Source organism: Enhydra lutris, unplaced genomic scaffold, assembly GCF_002288905.1.
Source record: "Enhydra lutris kenyoni isolate GAN:26980312 unplaced genomic scaffold, ASM228890v2 scaffoldscaffold28, whole genome shotgun sequence".
Classification (NCBI taxonomy): Eukaryota; Metazoa; Chordata; class Mammalia; order Carnivora; family Mustelidae; genus Enhydra; species Enhydra lutris.
Window position 1 is genome coordinate 6586040 of NW_019154112.1, and position 16801 is coordinate 6602840.

The following is a 16801-nucleotide window of genomic DNA, read 5'->3' on the forward strand; positions in this document are numbered from 1 at the left end:
GCTCTGACCAGCTCTGCTAGGTTATCTTGGGGTGGGACTGACATAGCCACTACCCTTCCCCGACCTCCCCTGACACCATCCCAAAAGAATGAAGCTAGCTGTTGCCAGCTGTGTGATGGATAGGGTGTGTGAGTGTTTATCTGAAGAGGCAAGGTGGGTGGGCTCCCCAAGAGGCAGAGGAGACTCTCTGATAATTGAGACTTGAAATTAGAAGCAGATCCAGGGACTTAGGAGCCAGCTGGAGTAGGGAAGTCTTGGTATTTCCTTTTGTAGCCAACTGACAGTAACTGGTGTGAACTGTGTGCTGTATTTCCCTTAAACCAGAGGGATGGGAAGGAAAATGCAGTGTCTGCTCATTGCCCTAGTCAACATTTCCCCCAAATCTTCACTGGGTTCTTTCTGCCACCCAAGACCTATTTCCCATGTGGGAAGAACAGCCACCCTCTTCCACCTGAGCGCTCCTGGGTCCTCACTGAGCCCTCCTGAGGCGGCTGCCTCACACAACAGCACGGGTCAGGGGAAGGGGGTTTCCGAGTTGAGGCTTACTCTGTGTCCTTGGCAGGCGTGACCAACGGCTTTGGAAAACACACTGAAAGCGGGTCTGACTCTGAATGTAGTTTGGGTCTCAGTGGCGGACTGGCATTTGAAGCTTGCAGGTAAGAACAGTTGTTCCCAAATCTTTGTTGGCAGCTCTGCCACCTCCCCCTTTATTCTCTGTTCAGCTACAGATGGAACCTCCTCCTGCTTATCTAAGATTTTTCTTCCCCCACTCCTGCTATTTCCTGAAGCCTCTGGTCTATAACACTGGTAGCTCCTAGGAAATGGGGATAACCCTTGCCTCTCAGGCTGATCCGACTGGGAGGGGAGGAGTGGCGCTGATGCTTTACAGGGTTTGTAGAGCTGAATTTGGCTCCAGAGGGCAGGGACAGCCAAATCTCTATTGCCCAGCGAAGTTAACGTTTGAGCCAATCCCCCACCTTCCCTGCTGGGCCGCTCTGATAACCCAGTTACAGACATGGTTTTGCCCTTTCCCTTTTGGGGTATCGTAGCAAAGGCATCTTGAGAGGTGTGGTGGGCAAATAAGAAATGAGCAGATAGGAAGTTTGGAATAGCCATTTATTCAAAGGCCCCAGCTCTTCTGTCATCCTCGAGTTGGGAAAGGATGGTTTCTTTTTCCATTCTTTTACCAGAAGGGAGGCTTTCTGAGACCAGAACATTAAAGTTTCTTCCAAGTCCAAGAGTTTATTGGATCCCTACACTGTGTTATGGGTGCTCTGCCAGACACCATGGAGAGTGGGATTATTGGAAATGGGAGACCCTCAGTGCCACAGAGGAGAAACAAGTTGTCCTGAAAGCTAACTCATGGTCCCCCATCATGGCCATTGAATGGATCCTGGGTTCAGAGTAGGGGAGGAAAGGTCCCAGGGCAGCACTAAAAGACTCTACGTCCAGGTTTGAAGTGCTTCCAAGGCAGGTTGAGTGTGTGTTTTGTTAGTACTCACTCTACTGTGGCAACTAGGCTTCTGGGGGCAGGGGCCATGTGTAGGTGTGGGAGGACCCCTGCCATGGTATGTGGTTCCTTTGAGATTTCCCTCCCACCAAAATCACTCTAGCTTTCTTCTTCCATGGCCTCTAGAGATGTAGGGGCAGTGGATGGGAAGAAACACAGTATTAGGCATAGAGGAGGCAGAGCTTTCAAAATCTTACAAGATGCTTTCACCTTGGTCCTGGGTTGGAATTCCTGAGTCCTTTCAAAGATAATGATGCCTGGAAACCCAGTTCTTGGCATAAGGTAGGAGTAGCTTAACAAACTATCCCCTCTTAGCCCTTGACTAAGGGTGGAAGGTGTGTTGGACCCTTTGCTCCATGAAGGGCTCTCGTCCCAGCCATGGACCACAGGAAGGGAGCCAGGCCAACCTCTGGTTAGCCTGCTGATTGGGCCGTGTGTTTGCTTTTGTGTGGAACTCCATTCCATGCCACCAGTTTCTCTAGAGCCCTGCTTAGTGTGGGAACAATGCCCTTGGAAGGCATTTCCTCTTTAACTCAGTGGGACTCAGTGGAATTTCAGGGTTTAAAATAGGAGGTTCAGGACTCCCAACTGTAAGATTTTTTTTTTCCTTTTTCTTTCTTTCCTTTTTTACTCCCTACACTGTGGTGATAAGTACGTAAAGGAAGATTTTACTTACTAATTTTTTTTTTAAGTTTTATTTATTTGATAGAATATGCACACATAGAGGGTAGGGGCAGAAGGAGAGGGAGAGAGAAACTTTAGCAGACTCTGTGCTGACCACAGAGCCCAATGTGGGACTTGATCTTGAGACCCTGAGACCATAAACTGAGCAGAAACCAAGAGTCAGCTGCTCAACTAACTGAGCCACCCAGTCACCCTTTTAGTTACTAATTAGACTGGAATCATATAATCCCAGAATTAGAAAAAACCTTGAAAGAACCTGTGTTCACTAATCCTATTCCCTTACCCACCTATGCTGGGGTTTATCTTTCCTGATGATTTTCTGAGCAGACTGAGGCTGTGCCTTCTATGGGTCTCTTACTCAATAATTGAGCACCTATTTCAAGCCAGACATTGTTCTAAGTACTGATAAGATGTGTTCTAATGGAGCTTATCTTTTAGAAGGGACAGAATGTTAGACCAGTAAACAAAGTAATTATAGATTGGGTTGGCTGCTTAGATCTGCGTAACTTGGGAAGAGGGCTGAAATGCAGGCCAGGTTGAGTCACTTGCGCTTTTCTCTGAAACAGGAATACACGGACCTAATTTTTTGTTGTATCTTCTTTTATTGAGCTCTTCCTCCTCAGAGCTCATCATTTGATAGTACATAACATTAGTAGTTTATAATATTTAAAGTGAGAAATTAAAATTTACTGCCCTTCATATATTAGGATTTGTTATATAACTACCATCTGTCATTTGTTGAGTACTGGGTATGTGAATGCTTTCTGTGTATTAATGCACTAGATCCTCACAGCAGCCCATGGGGACACCAGCCTCAGAGAGGGTAGGTAACTTGCTCAACGTCATAGAACGCATGAGTAGAAGAGCCAGGTTCTGAACCTGGGTAGTCTGGCTCCAGAGTTTCTCTCTTAACCTCTCTGTTGTGCCCTCTTTTGTCACATTTGAAGATGTCTCCCCAGATCCATGGTAGGAACTTTGAGAGGCCTCAGAGTCTCTAAGCCCAGTGGCAGATTTTTTATAGGGTGACTGGGAACTGAATCCGAAATGTAAACCGAGTGTTAATTTTTTTTTTTTTTTTTTTCCTAAACAGGTTCTAATTTTGACTAGCAGGAAAAAAAAGCTACCAACCTGCCAGTTACTGAAGGATTAGGATTCATTGGGTTCTGGTTGTGCAAGGTTTTCTGAATAAGACTATAATATGAAAACTTAAAAAAGAAAAAAGGCTATAATAAAGTCAGCTTTGATTCAGTAAAACAGGAGTACCCTACTCTCTCCAGCCAGTCCTGACGCCGGCCTCCTTTTATCCCACCAGGGGTGTCCTAAGCATTTTTACTCTTCTGCAGATTGGTGCCCCATCTTTTAAGCATTTCTTTTTGTTGAAAAACTTATAGGAGTGATGTTTCTCACTGTTTGGATGGGAACAAACCCTGGCTACATCATGCCCAGAGGCTTACAACTATGGTGTATGTTAGAATTGCATTGAGAGCTATTTAAAAATATAGATGCTTGGATGGGTTCCACGTATACCATTACTCTGATATTACCATTCTCATTTTTGCTTTAGTACCTTCTAGTCTTTGTCTAATATATATGTATTTTTTACTTCTTCGCAGTAACCGTATAGGAAAAAATTGGTCTTATTTGTTAAAAAAAAAAATCCATCTCTGTCTAAGAAAAACTTCACACACAAAGTGGAAGTGAGAAGTGGATTTTTTTTTTCAATTAAAAAATGTCTTTTCTAATTAAGGAAGTAAGACATGTCCTTTATAGAAAGTTTGGGAAAGAGGCGCATTTTTGTACCTCAAAAATAAATTGTTTTCTAAAGAAGCAGCGTGAACCACAGAGTAAAAGAATTCTGGACAGATGTGAGACTGGCCCTCCTCATGACTAGGCTGCTTAAACCCTGGAAGGATTGACAAGTGCCTGGAGTGACCTTTCCTCTGGGTGAAGACCAAGGTCCCTGGGCAAGGAAGCAGGCATCTCTATCCAGAGCCCTTCCACACAGATGAAGTGGTCCCTCAAAGCCTCACAGGAACTTTGTGGTCGGAAGCATATCGTGGGTTAGTGCAAGTTATTAGGGGAAGGTGAGAAACTATTCTCCTTGAAGGGTTTTTGCAGCTCACCCCCTCTCAGGCATAGGAGAGCAGCAGTGGATGGGTTAGTCATTGAAATTGCTCATTTTGCTCCCTCTGCCTTCTTGGTCTATATGCAGTGGTCTGACGCCCCCCAAACGCAGCCGTGGGAAGCCAGCCCTATCTCGCGTCCCCTTCCTGGAAGGTGTAAATGGAGATTCTGACTACAGCAGCTCAGGTGAGGAGCGGTGTACTGGTGGATCTGGGGAGGGGGGGCAGGCCTTCCAAAGAACCAGCTCTGTGGGCTGCAGCCAGACCCGTAGCTCCTAAAACTCTTGGGCACGAGCATGGAGATGGCTCCCCCTCCCAGGCCATTCAAACTCTTTTTTTTTTTTTGAACTTCATCCTAAATTTGAATAGTAATATATGCCCATGATAACAAAAATCAAAAAGGTACAAAGGGTGCATAATGACAAGTCAGGGGTCCTTTCCTTAGAAAAACCACTGCTAGCAGTTTCTTTTGTGTCTCCCTAGATGAAATTTATATAAGCCAAGACCTATGCATATATTTAGGAGAGTGCGTAGAGAAGCTAATATACATGTGTTCCTCTAAACCATGCCTTTTTTCAGTTAATAATATATCTTGGAGATGCTTCTGTGCTTTTTATTGGCTGCCTGATGTCCCATTATCTAGGAGTGCCAGTCCTTCACAGATGGACATGTAGATTGTTTTCACTTCTTTGTTATAATCGGTGAGCAACTTGTACACAGATCATTTTGTATCGCTGGGGAGCACGCACTTCTGTAGAGAAGTGGAGCTGCTGTACGTGAGAGAAGTGTGTACTTGTAGTTTCCAGAGACATTGCCAGTCTGCCCTCACTGGAGTGATCAGTGACAGCCTGGATCACTGAATCTCACACATTGCCCTGAGATTTCATGGGATCCAGTGCTTCCAGCCACGTCCTCATGAGACATTCTACTCCGGCTGGTCCAAACAGTGACATACATGGACCGAGAACAGGACAAGGCAGGGCCATAAGAGAGGGCTGGTTGGTGCTCAGGTAGAGTGGGGACAGGGCGGGCTGTTCTCCGAGTCCATCTCTGTGCAGCCCTCCTGTGCAGCGGGGCGGTGCACTCTGGATGCCCCGTGAAGCTTCCATATAACACACAGGCGTCAGGGCCTCTCTTCTTTCCTTTTCCCAACCGCTTTACTTTTCCTTAGCATCAGTTTCTTTCTCATACGTGTGTTGAGGAATGCATGCCTGTGTGTTTCACTGTTGTCTGACTGTCAGCACCCAGAAAGCAGGGCTCATGTCTAGATGAATTGGATCAGCATCTAACACAAAACTGGCAGCAGATTGGCACCTACATTGTGATTCTGGTAGTGACATCTTACTCTTATTTTTAAAACCATATACTTATAAAATGATGCCAAAGGAAATTTAAAAATTTCGACCCTCTGATGTCCCATCATCACCTTAACACAGTTGTCTTCATTTCTCTCTGTGGCCTTCTGTTTATTTTAGGCACATTTTTAACAAAATGTTAATCCAGAACATTTCATTTTCTGCATTTTTCAACGTTCTCTCATACTTTCTTCATGTTGACACGATCTTTATTTATCTCATATTAGTGGAACAACGTATCTTCCAATCAGTGCATTATAGTTTACTTAACTCTTTTATTGTTAGACTTTTGGTTATTTCCAACTTTCAACATTATACATAATGTAGTAAATGTGTATTTTTGTTCAAAATCCTTTTATTCATTTTTAAAGTTATTTTTCTTTGAATACATTCCCACGGAAGGAATGTACTGAAGCAGATGATTCATACTTTTTTTTAATGGCTCTTGAGACATACCGCCAAATTATATATATTTTTTAAGATTTATTTATTTTTAGAGGGAGAGGGAGAGAGAAAGTGCGTACATGCAAGCAGGGGGAGGGGTGGAGGGAGAGAATCTCAAACAGACTCCCTGCTCGGCATGGAGCCTGACACAGGGCTCAGTCTGGACCCTGAGATCATGACCAGAGCAAGAATCACGTGTCGGATGCTTAATCGACTGAGCCACCTACATGCCCCCTGCCAAATTATATTCTTAAGGTTTAGACTGGTCTGCAGTTTCTTCAACAGTGTGTGATTGCACCAGTTTCCCCACAGCCTTCTTCTTTAGTATTAGATTTTATCCTTTTGTTGTTACTGCTTTTGACCCAGTGCATAAAAAGCAATACCTTGGGGTGCCTGAGTGGTTCAGTCTGTTAAGCGGTTGCCTTCAGCCCAGGTTATGATCCTGGGGTCCTGGGATCAAGCTCTGTGTCCAGCTCTCTGCTCGGCAGGGAGAGTGCTTCCCCTTTCTCTCTGCACACCCCCTCCCTGGCTCATGTCCTCTCTTTCTCTCGCTCTCAAATAAATAAATCTTTAAAAAAGAAACAATATTAATAATATTGTTGATTAATATTAATATTCAATATTAATAATTAATATTGTTAACAATATTAATAATATTATTAGTAGTACCTTTTTTTTTAATTGTAAATGAGGGTGGTAATATTCTTTAGGAATATAATTTCCATTCTGGAGAAGTCTGGGGCCTTTTCCTTGATTGTGCTTGGTCACCTTGAGTTCTCAGTTTCTAGCTGTGGGGAGGGGAAGACAGGTTCCTCTTTCTGTTCAGGAGCATTTGTGAAGTCCATCCAAGTGTGCTGGTGCATCGGGTGTAGAACAGAGTAAGCTGGAGAGATGTGGTGCCTGCCCTGAGCGGGACACCATCTAAGGTTCTGAGAAAAGCATGTCCATGAGGGACCTGCAGACCTACTAGGCTCTGCTGAGTCCTGTGTATCCAGGTGACCTGGGTGGCCAGGCGTGGCCCTGTCAGGAAAGAACTCAATTATTAGCAAGTGGTTTTCCTGGGATGTCTGTCCCAGGCATCTTTTTCCATGAAGCCTCTATTGGGAGGCTCACCACGCAGGGAGGCCCAGAGAGCAGGTTGTGGTTTTGTCAAGTTGCATTGTCATTTTTCTTCCTGGGGTCCTGGTGATGAAGCAGTCATATTTTTCCAAGGAATACCATCCTAGGGTTCTAGTCCAGAGGTCAGCAGACTAACATATTGCCTGTTTTTTTGTAGGGCCTGCAGGCTAAAATGGTTTTTACATTTTTAAATGATTGAAAAGAAAATCAAAAGAAGAATGATATTTTATAACACATGAAAATTGCATGAAATTCAAATTTCAGTGCCTAAAAATAAAATTTTATGGGGACACAGCCATATTCATTCCTTTACAGAATATCTATGGCTGTTTTCATGCTGCAACAATAGAGTTGAGTAGTTGCAACAGAGACCATGTGGACTGTAAAACCTAAAATATTTATCATTTGGCCCTTTACAAAACAAGTTAGCCGACCTCTGGTCTAGTCGTAAGAACTAAGGAAAGGCCAGGGAAGAGGAAGGGTGGAGGGGATGTGACTGACTCATTCCTGGGTTGCCCCAGTCAAATGGAGGCCACAGGCAGGCCTCCTGGGCACCATTCCAAGTCCCCTTTGGGTGCTGTCTCCTCCCCTCCCCCACCCCCAGGCAGAAGCCTCCTGATGCCCTTTGAAGACCGCGGAGACCTGGAGCCCCTGGAGCTGGTGTGGGCCAAGTGCCGAGGCTATCCCTCCTACCCTGCCTTGGTGAGTCTGCCCCAGACACCACTCTCCTCCCTCCCCTGGGCTGTTCTGGCCCCTGTCTTGCCTTGGGGGCTTATCTGATTGGATCAAGCCAGCAGAGTACGGTGGGGGTCAGGGTGCCTTTAGCCACAGAAGAGAGGGAGGTTTTACCCCAGCCTGGGTGGGTCAACCCATCAAGGCCCCCAGCTTGGAGCACTCAAAATAGGGTAAAAGTATGAAGACAGAGACTTGGGCTCATAAGGATTTAAAAGCATTTATTTATTTGCTTATGCATAAAAGTAATGTATGCTTGTTGTAGAGAATTTATTAAACATTTGTCATGCAAATTCTTGAAATACTGAGGAAAGTATGGTTTTTCTCATGTTGTGGGGAAGGAAATTGAGGGTCTGTCTGTTGCCTGTGGTCATCTAGCTATTAAATAGCAGGGTTGGAATTTGAGCCCAAGGCTCAACATGTGTGATGGCAAAGCCTGTGTTCTGAGCCACTACGTTCAAAATCACCCATAGTCTCATCTATTCGGAGATTACATCCTGGTGTATAGCCACTCAGCTTTTTAAAAAAATGCATAAATATGAGATCATACTCTGTTTAACCTCCCTTTCACTTAACAGTGTACCATGAACACGCATGTCTTGTGCCATTAAACATTCTTTATCAACATCACTTTAATGACTGCATTATCCTCAGTTGTATGCATGCACCTTATTTAACCATTCTGTAGTTGGTCATTTAGGTTGTTTTGAGTTTTTCACTATGACAAATAGCTGGCAGTAAACATGACTATAATTTTACTTTGTGCACATCATGATGATTTCTGTACAGTGAATTCTTAGAGGTGCCTTCTTGGGGCAAGGTCTCTGCAAAATTCTGATACAAATTGCCAAGCTGCCCTTTAGAAAGTTAGTTTCAGTGTCTACTCCCACCCGTAGTTGCTAAAATTTTTCATTTTTTCCATAGTAGCAGTAGCTAAAAATTCCGTTTTTATCACCTTGATTATTTCTTAGAGCTCCCTCTGTACTGTGGAGGTAATGTCCATCTGGCGCTGGAAGATAGTGATTCTAAACCTTTGGGGCATGCCAGCATCATGGAGGAATTTTTTAAACAATATGGATACTGAGGCCCTATCTCAGAACGACCCAGTGAGAATAAGGCCAAACTAAGCAATGAATATTTTCTTAATTTTAATTTAATTTAATTTTATTAGAGAGCAGCACGAGATGGGTTGGGGGAGAGGGAGAGAGAGAATCTTAGGCTCCATACTCAGTGTGGAGCCTCATGTGGGGCTTGATCTCACGACCCCAAGATGATGACCTGAGCTAACATCAAGAGTTAGGTGCCTAACTGACTGAGCCACCAGATGCCTCTAGCTATAAATATTTTTTTAAAACCTTCCCAGATGATCTGTAATCAGGGTTGTGAACTACCCTGACAACTGCTTGCATGTATATAGGGTTCCGGGCTTCTCACGGTTCTTTCGGGTCTAATAGCAGCTTCTTAAGGTCACGAAGGCGGAAACTCTGACCCTTTTGGGCTGGAGGAAGCTACAGCTCTAAGAGGTTGTACAACTTGCTGGGGCCATACTGGAATGCCTTTTGCCTACCTCACTCCCCCTATAATGGCAGGTGGGGGGATCCACGCAGTGATCCAACTGCTGAGGAGGTTGGGCCTGGGGTCTGTGCCCTGTTGTCACTGAGACCGCAGAGTAGTTGCCGAGGAAGTGCTTAAAGCTGTACAGGTTTGATACTGGTTTTTTTAAGTCTCACAGTGCAAAAACAAACAACAACAACAGAAGTCTAAAACTGGTCTCTTTTTTTCCCTTTTTAGTTATCTTCTTTATCATAACATTTTCTTTCATGATTAAATAAATTCAGCCACCACCTGAGAAAACCCACCTCCTGAACACAGCCTGTGTTTTTATTTTGGTTTACGCTCTCCCAGTTCTCCTGTGCATTCTTAAATGTGTACTTGTGTCCATAATGAATATACCGTTTTCGAATGTTTTTTTTTGGCTTTTGTTTTAAAAAAAGTCTTTTTCTATAAAATAATGTGCCTGTACTATAGAAGTTTTGGAAAAGTAGCAGGAACCCCACCATTCTAGCATGTCAGCTGTAAGCGTTTTGCATCATGTCTTGTCTCTGTTTATGTAGTAAGGCTCTAATAATAGTGTATGTAGACGTTTATTAGATAATGTGTTAAAGTGTATCACAAGCCACGTTGTTTTACATCTGCATAACATTTGAGCGAATGGTCCATCATTTGTTATTTTGGGACATATTTGCCCGTATCTTCTTTAAAAAGGGAGAAGAGCTCTCCTTGAGGGGCAACTTACCCACCTTGCTTCTGCCCGGGGCAGGGGCAGGGGGTGGCATTTTTCACCATCTGCCCGCTCTCCTCCCTCCCTTTCCAAGGCAGGAACCAGCATGGCTTTAGTGAAGAGTGGCCCCACTATCTTGTTCAATTGAGGAAGTTCAGGCGGGCTTGTATGGTGGTTCTCATTAGGACCCTTAGCTTCGGTCCCAGGGGGGACAGACAGGCTGGGAGATAGAGTTTTGACCAAACTACACAGCTGGGGGCAGGGTAGGGGTGGTTCTTCCTTAGAGCACACTCTTAACCAAAACACCTGCTTTCAGCTGCTTATCTTGAGAGGGAAGTAGGGAAGCTGGCAGACACCCAAAGGTAAATAGCCAGAGCAGTTTATTATGAGAACAGGCCCACTGGGACAGGGTATAGATATTAAGATTGTTCCATCTGTGGAGAAAGCTGCTTCCTCAGTACATTTCCAAGCCCCTCTGGCCTCAGCACACAGAGATGATCAGCCCACTGCTTTGGAAATGAGGTCTGTGTAGGGCAGCAGGCAGCAGAGGCTCAAGCCACTGTGGCCACAGCCAGCCATGTCCTCCTGTGCCTGGTGCTTTCCTTGGTCAGCTGATAGCTAGCTGTCAGCAGACTTCTCCGCATCAGTAAGAAGATGAAATAAGATGGTGATGTGTGAATAAGTAGGAGCTTTGGTCACTGTCAGTGCTTCCTAGAGCTAGAGGTCACGCTTGTCAATGTCACCAGGCATTTTGCAGAGCCCCTGTCCTGTGGAGCTTGCAGCCCCAAGCATTAATTCCTCCGGTGGCCCTTCTTTCTAGCCACATCATTCCCCCCTCTCCAGCAACCCTCCAAGTTCAGTCTTACAGCATTTTTCTGTTGCCCACAAATGTACCTAGTCCACACAGCAGGCAGAATATAGTCAGAAAAATAGTGGGGAGCCAGGGCCTCTGGTAGGTAGAACCAAAGGGATGGGCCCTGATGCTGTTGCAGAAGCTCCTTCCTAGCGGTGGTGTCTAGGAAGGCCCTGGAGCCTTTGTTATGAATTGCAAAGGTTTTTTTTTTTTTTAAAAGATTTTATTTATTTATTTGACAGAGAGAGATCACAAGTAGATGGAGAGGCAGGCAGAGAGAGAGAGAGAGAGAGGGAAGCAGGCTCCCCGCCAAGCAGAGAGCCCGATGCGGGACTCGATCCCAGGACCCTGAGATCATGACCTGAGCCGAAGGCAGCGGCTTAACCCACTGAGCCACCCAGGCGCCCCGAATTGCAAAGGTTTTAAAGGGAAATTGACAAGGGCAAAAATGGCTTCTACTCCCTTCCCCTAAGGGACATTGGGAAGAATGAATTTGCCAGTCTGGCCTGGACATCACAGATACCCCCTCAATTCTGACACACACACACCAGTGTCCCCTCCCCCACCTCCTCCCCTCACCCCTGGATTCACATTGCTTCTGTTTCAGCTCTGGGCCCCAAAGGTTCATGGAGCAAACTCACTCATTGGAAGAATTGACTGAGCAGGGCTAGAGGATTAGACCAATGAACTGGGAAAGGAGAGCCGAGACTTCCATTTTGGGGTTCTGGGGGGGTCACAGAAGAGGTCAGCCCCCTTCATCACTTGGTTGTGGGCCTGGCTAAGGCCCTACATAGCTTGGTGGGGGGCGGGTTCAGGAGGGAGTCCTGGTGCAGCATGCTCTGCTCACCCCCTCCACCCACAGCTGAGGGCCATCTTTTTTCCTGCCTCCAGATCATCGATCCCAAGATGCCCCGGGAGGGCCTCCTGCACAATGGTGTCCCCATCCCTGTCCCCCCTCTGGATGTGCTGAAGCTGGGAGAGCAGAAACAGGCCGAGGCTGGAGAGAAGCTCTTCCTTGTCCTCTTCTTTGACAACAAGCGCACCTGGTGAGTGGGTGCTCCCACCAGGAGGTTGCACGAGTGTGTGGGCTGCCGGCCCGACTGGGAGGCTGTGCACACACTGCCATGCTGGGGAGGTCCACGGAGGGCTCTGGACTCCATAACCCTGCCTCCACCCAGGTAAGGTGAAGCATTACCAGCAGCTGGCTGCCCCTGGCACGTTAATAGTAACTGTCTCAGGTCAGATTCCCTGGGAAACCCCCTGAGGTGGAGATTTCTATCAGGAGGCTTACTGGGGAGAGCTGTGGGGATGAGGGATGCAGGGCTGGGCAGAGGGACCTGTGGAACAGGGTCACACTTGCTACAGAGGCCTCCACTGTTCCTCAGGGGAGCTCGGGAGCTGGGAGGCTTGTTAGTGATGTCAGGATTTGGGTCTGTGCATCTGTGCCTTTGTATGCTCCTGTCAACTAGTCACTGAATGCTGGCTGCCCCTGGGTGGGGTCGGGGGGGGGGGTCACCTTGGCCAGGTAGCTCCCTTGGTGGAGGGTGATTCCTGGAGAAGATTCAGCTGAGAGCCTCCCCATGGATGTGGGCATGTGTGTCTTAGTCCTCGGGTCAGGGGATGTGGAGGTAGAGTGGTTCTGAGCAGTGCAGGGTCCATGGCAAAGGGCTTACTTGCCCTTCAAGATCTCTCTTACCAGCAGGAAACTTTTTTCACTTCTGCTCCTATAGAATGAGAAGGTAGGACTAGCCAGTCCAGATAATAATAGCTACCACTAATTGTTTACTCCGTGTCCTTATGCAAATTGATTTACATACATAATCTCATTTAATTCTCATTAAATCTTCCATCAAACTCCTCCAATCCATTTTGCAGCTGAGGAAACTGGGGCTCAGAAAGTTAAGACCCCCATAGCCAGAACTGGGATACAAACTATGATCTGGTTCCAAAGGCTAGCTTTTAACCATATGTTAGATTCACCTGGGGATCTTTAAACACACACACACACACACACACACACACACACACACACACCAGGTGTGGTCACCACCAAGGAATCATTGATTCTTGGTATCAGCCCCAGTTCCTAGCCATAGTTCCCTGATGTCCCAAGGCAGGGTGAGGGCTAACCCTCATATGGGCCTCTCTTGGCTCCCGGGTCCTGACAGCTCTAAGCAGAGTGAGTGGGGCTCAGGGAAGGGCCTGGCTGCAAAACAAGTCCTTTGGAGACGACCTGCCTGGAGTGTCGCAGTCTGTCTCCTCCTGTTCTGTCACCTCCCCTGGCTTTACTTGTCCTAGGCAAATGGCCCAGAGGTGCCCCCTCATGTGACCCACCACACCACAGGCCTCTTGCTGTGCTTGTGTTTTAGGCAATGGCTTCCAAGGGACAAAGTGCTGCCCCTGGGTGTGGAAGACACTGTGGACAAGCTCAAGATGCTGGAAGGCCGCAAGACCAGCATCCGAAAGTCAGTGCAGGTGGCTTACGACCGTGCAATGATCCACTTGAGCCGGGTCCGGGGGCCCCACTCCTTCGTCACCTCCAGCTACCTGTAAGGGCAGGGCCTGGCCTGCGTCTGCCTGTCCTGCCTCTGTCCCATGAGGAACAGAGGCCTCTTCTGCCCCAGCCAGTCGTATGGCCGGCAGCTTCCCCCCTCCATGGCAGGCCAGGGACTGGGTTGTGTCCTCCCCACGGGCAAGGCCCCAGTTTTGACCAACTGCGTGGTTCCCCTGGTGGGCCTGCTGTGTGCCAAAAACTCCCACCTGAGCTTGCTCAGGGGCTAGTCCACTGAAGAACCAGTTAGAAGTAGAAATAGCTGTGAGGCTTAGGCCCAGCCAAGGAGATGGACCTGAGCCCAGAATGCAAGAGGTCCTAGGCTCTTTCTCAAAGGTGTGCCTGGCCCCTTCCTCCCCACTCCCAGCTAACTATGCCTCAGGGCAAGTGAGGCTCTGACATTGACCCCAGAGGTGCTGTGGATACACGAGGGTCCCGCAGGGAAGCTCACGGAGCTTACCCTCTCTCCCCTCATCACCCATTCTCATACCTCTTCCCTGTCCCATCTTCTGCACAGTGCCGTCTCTCTTTTTCCCATGTTCCTTTCCTTTCTTTTGTGCCAAATGGACAGAAACCATCACCAAACTGGTCTTTTTCTTCTTCTTCTTCTTCTTTTTATGTCTCATTCCCTTTGAGGCCAGCTGCTATGCTAGGTGAGTGCCTCCGCCTGGCTCCTCAGGGCCCAGGACAGAGGGCAGCCTACCACTTGGGTGACCCCTCCACCAGCACTTCCCCCCACCTGTATTTGCTGCAGACACACAGTTGGGGCCAGGCTCTGAAGGCTTGCCCCCTTGACCGAGGCAAGGCCCCTCCCCCTCTCCTTGTGTGCCGAGTGGCGGGCTGAGGCTTGGTGGGCTCCTCTCAGACCAGGCTGGTTGGCCGAGTGTCCATCTGTCCACTTGGATGGCGAGGGCTGTGGGGTGCATCCGTGCTCTTCAGCTGGGTCTAACCCCTCCTGTCCTGTCTCTGTGGGCCTCACTGTCTGCCACCATGGATGGTGGGGCCCGCAGTCCAGCCGCCCCCTGCCTGCGCTCTGCCCTGCCCAGCCTCTGCTGCTCCCGCTCCCACACTCCAGGGGACACCATGCTTTTGTTTCTCACTCTCTGTCCTCTTCCCTTTCCTCCTTTCAACTCCCCTCCCCACCTTCACCTTCTCAAAAGGAAGGAAAAAAAAACAACAACTGTGAAACGGGGAATGCTGACTGACAAACCAACACAACTTTCAGAGGCTTCGATGTCTATTCTCTGGATGATTCTTTTCACCTCTTAAGCACCAAAGCCGCCAGGTCGCAGGCCACTGATCGCCATGTTGATTTTTAATCTGATGTTCTTTTTAATTGTTTTAAATTTTTCATAGGGGAGTTTTGGACAAAATAAAGTCACTGGGGAGATCACTGCCATTTTTACACACCCGACTTTTTAAAAATACAACCAACCAACCACCACAACTTCTTATACATTTGGGACACGAGCCAGAGTTTAAAAGGGAACCAACAAAACTCTCTATAACATAAAGGATGGGGTTTTGGATTTTGTACAATAATAAAAATACAATACAGCATATGGTTAGGGAAGGACATGGTGTATATAATTGTAAAATACTGTTCTAAATTATTGAGGCCTATAGTTTCCATTACTGGAGTCCTCCGTTGTGTGGCTGTTTTAAATGCACACAGTTTAAATGCCCAGGTTTGTTTAAAGGAGCCAATGCGTCCCCCTCTCCCCAGGTAGTCGGTCAGCTGTGGATTCTGTGACCTTTGTCTCAACCTGTGTTGTAAGATCTCGGGGCTTTCTCTCTCTTTCTCTCTCTGTGTCTCTTTCTTCCCCCGAACACCTTCTCTTTCTTAGTCTCTTTTTTCCCCCAAGCTCCTTGACTCTTTCAGTCTCTCTCTGAGTCTTATTTTTAAAACTGCTCTTTTAGAATGGGAAGCGGCTCAGATCCTGCTGTGGCTCGGGGCCTACGTGTCTCAGTCGCGTCTGCTGTGAAGCACACGATGCTCTATTTATTGTAGAAAGTGACTTTATTTGCTTTCTAGAATTGTTTATAACAGATGGTATAAGAGAGGTAATAAACAGAGAAAAATCTATGCTTGTAAAGAATACAAAAGTTAATTTTACCTACTATAATATGACTGTCTGAAACTTATTTTCTCTCTGAGAAATAAATGTTCTAATGGGCAGTAATTGCTGTGCTGTGTTTGGTGTCGTCCGTGGGGGCCCGCCCCTCGCTTCCTAATTTCTGTAGCCCACCCCCTCCTCAGAAGGCGGGAGCCATTAAGAATGGGGCTGTCTAGCTGTTTCAGGCTTCCAGCTGGAAAGGACTCTGTCTGTCTGTCTCTTGGACCCCCGGGAGGGGTGTGAAGGTGGGCTCCAACATTGTTTCCCTCCCAAACAGCACCAGCCTCTCAGTCCTGTGGAAGGTCCAGCCTATCGGCCCATGGCTCAGCTTTCCCGTAGCCCTGTTCCTTTGGGAGCATCTGTTCCTCATGCAGCAGGAGATGTAGCCCCGTGTCTCTAGCACCTGTTTACCAAGCTTGCCAAATCTGAGACTAGAGGATGCTCACGTCTCCTCTGTCATTGTTGCTGTCCCCATTCTATAGATAGTTGGGACACACAGGCCTAATGTGGGCCTGGCTCCTCCTGGCTCGCCAGAAGGGATCCTAGCGCCAACCTGGTCTTCATTTTGCAGATGACCAAACAGATCAGCAAGATTAAAAGCCTTGTCCAAGGCCAGCCAGCCAACTAATGGCAGCAGAATCCCACGACAAGGATCTGGCCAAGGGTTTCCTGGTGGGCTCCACAGCATCTCAGGGCTATGCTGGCCTTTTCTGTACCAGCCCCCCCTCTCTCACTGGCCATATATAGCTCCAGCATTTCTGGAAAGGGACATCTTGAAGAGCAGAGGGTGAGTTCCCAGGGACAAACTGCTCCGTTGCTGGGCCCGGGACAGCATTTCCCCATCCCCTCCCCTGTCCCATCTCTGCTCCTGCCTGGGTCCTGTGCTTGGCTGAGCATTACGTGTCACAGCAGGGTGACTGGAGGACAGAGGTCTCTGGATCGCCTCCTCCACACGGCCTTCAAAATTCTCACTGAAGTCACTAGAGTGTAAAAGTGCTTAATGTGATAATGCATGGTATCTGCCATGTGCTG

The 16801-nt window shown here is 47.4% G+C and overlaps 1 protein-coding gene across 3 annotated transcripts in view; it reads left to right on the forward strand.

Moving 5' to 3' along the window:
• Nucleotides 1-15836, forward strand: part of LOC111152266 (bromodomain and PHD finger containing 3) — a 34542-nt gene extending 18706 nt beyond the window's left edge. For all 3 annotated transcript variants that reach the window (XM_022510718.1, XM_022510717.1, XM_022510719.1), the window contains 5 exons: nucleotides 563-656; nucleotides 4407-4504; nucleotides 7840-7937; nucleotides 11993-12147; nucleotides 13471-15836. In XM_022510718.1, the coding sequence (XP_022366426.1) occupies nucleotides 563-656; nucleotides 4407-4504; nucleotides 7840-7937; nucleotides 11993-12147; nucleotides 13471-13654 (629 nt within the window). In that variant the 3' untranslated portion in view covers nucleotides 13655-15836. The remainder of the gene's footprint in view (nucleotides 1-562; nucleotides 657-4406; nucleotides 4505-7839; nucleotides 7938-11992; nucleotides 12148-13470) is intronic.
• Nucleotides 15837-16801: the final 965 nt, after the last annotated feature.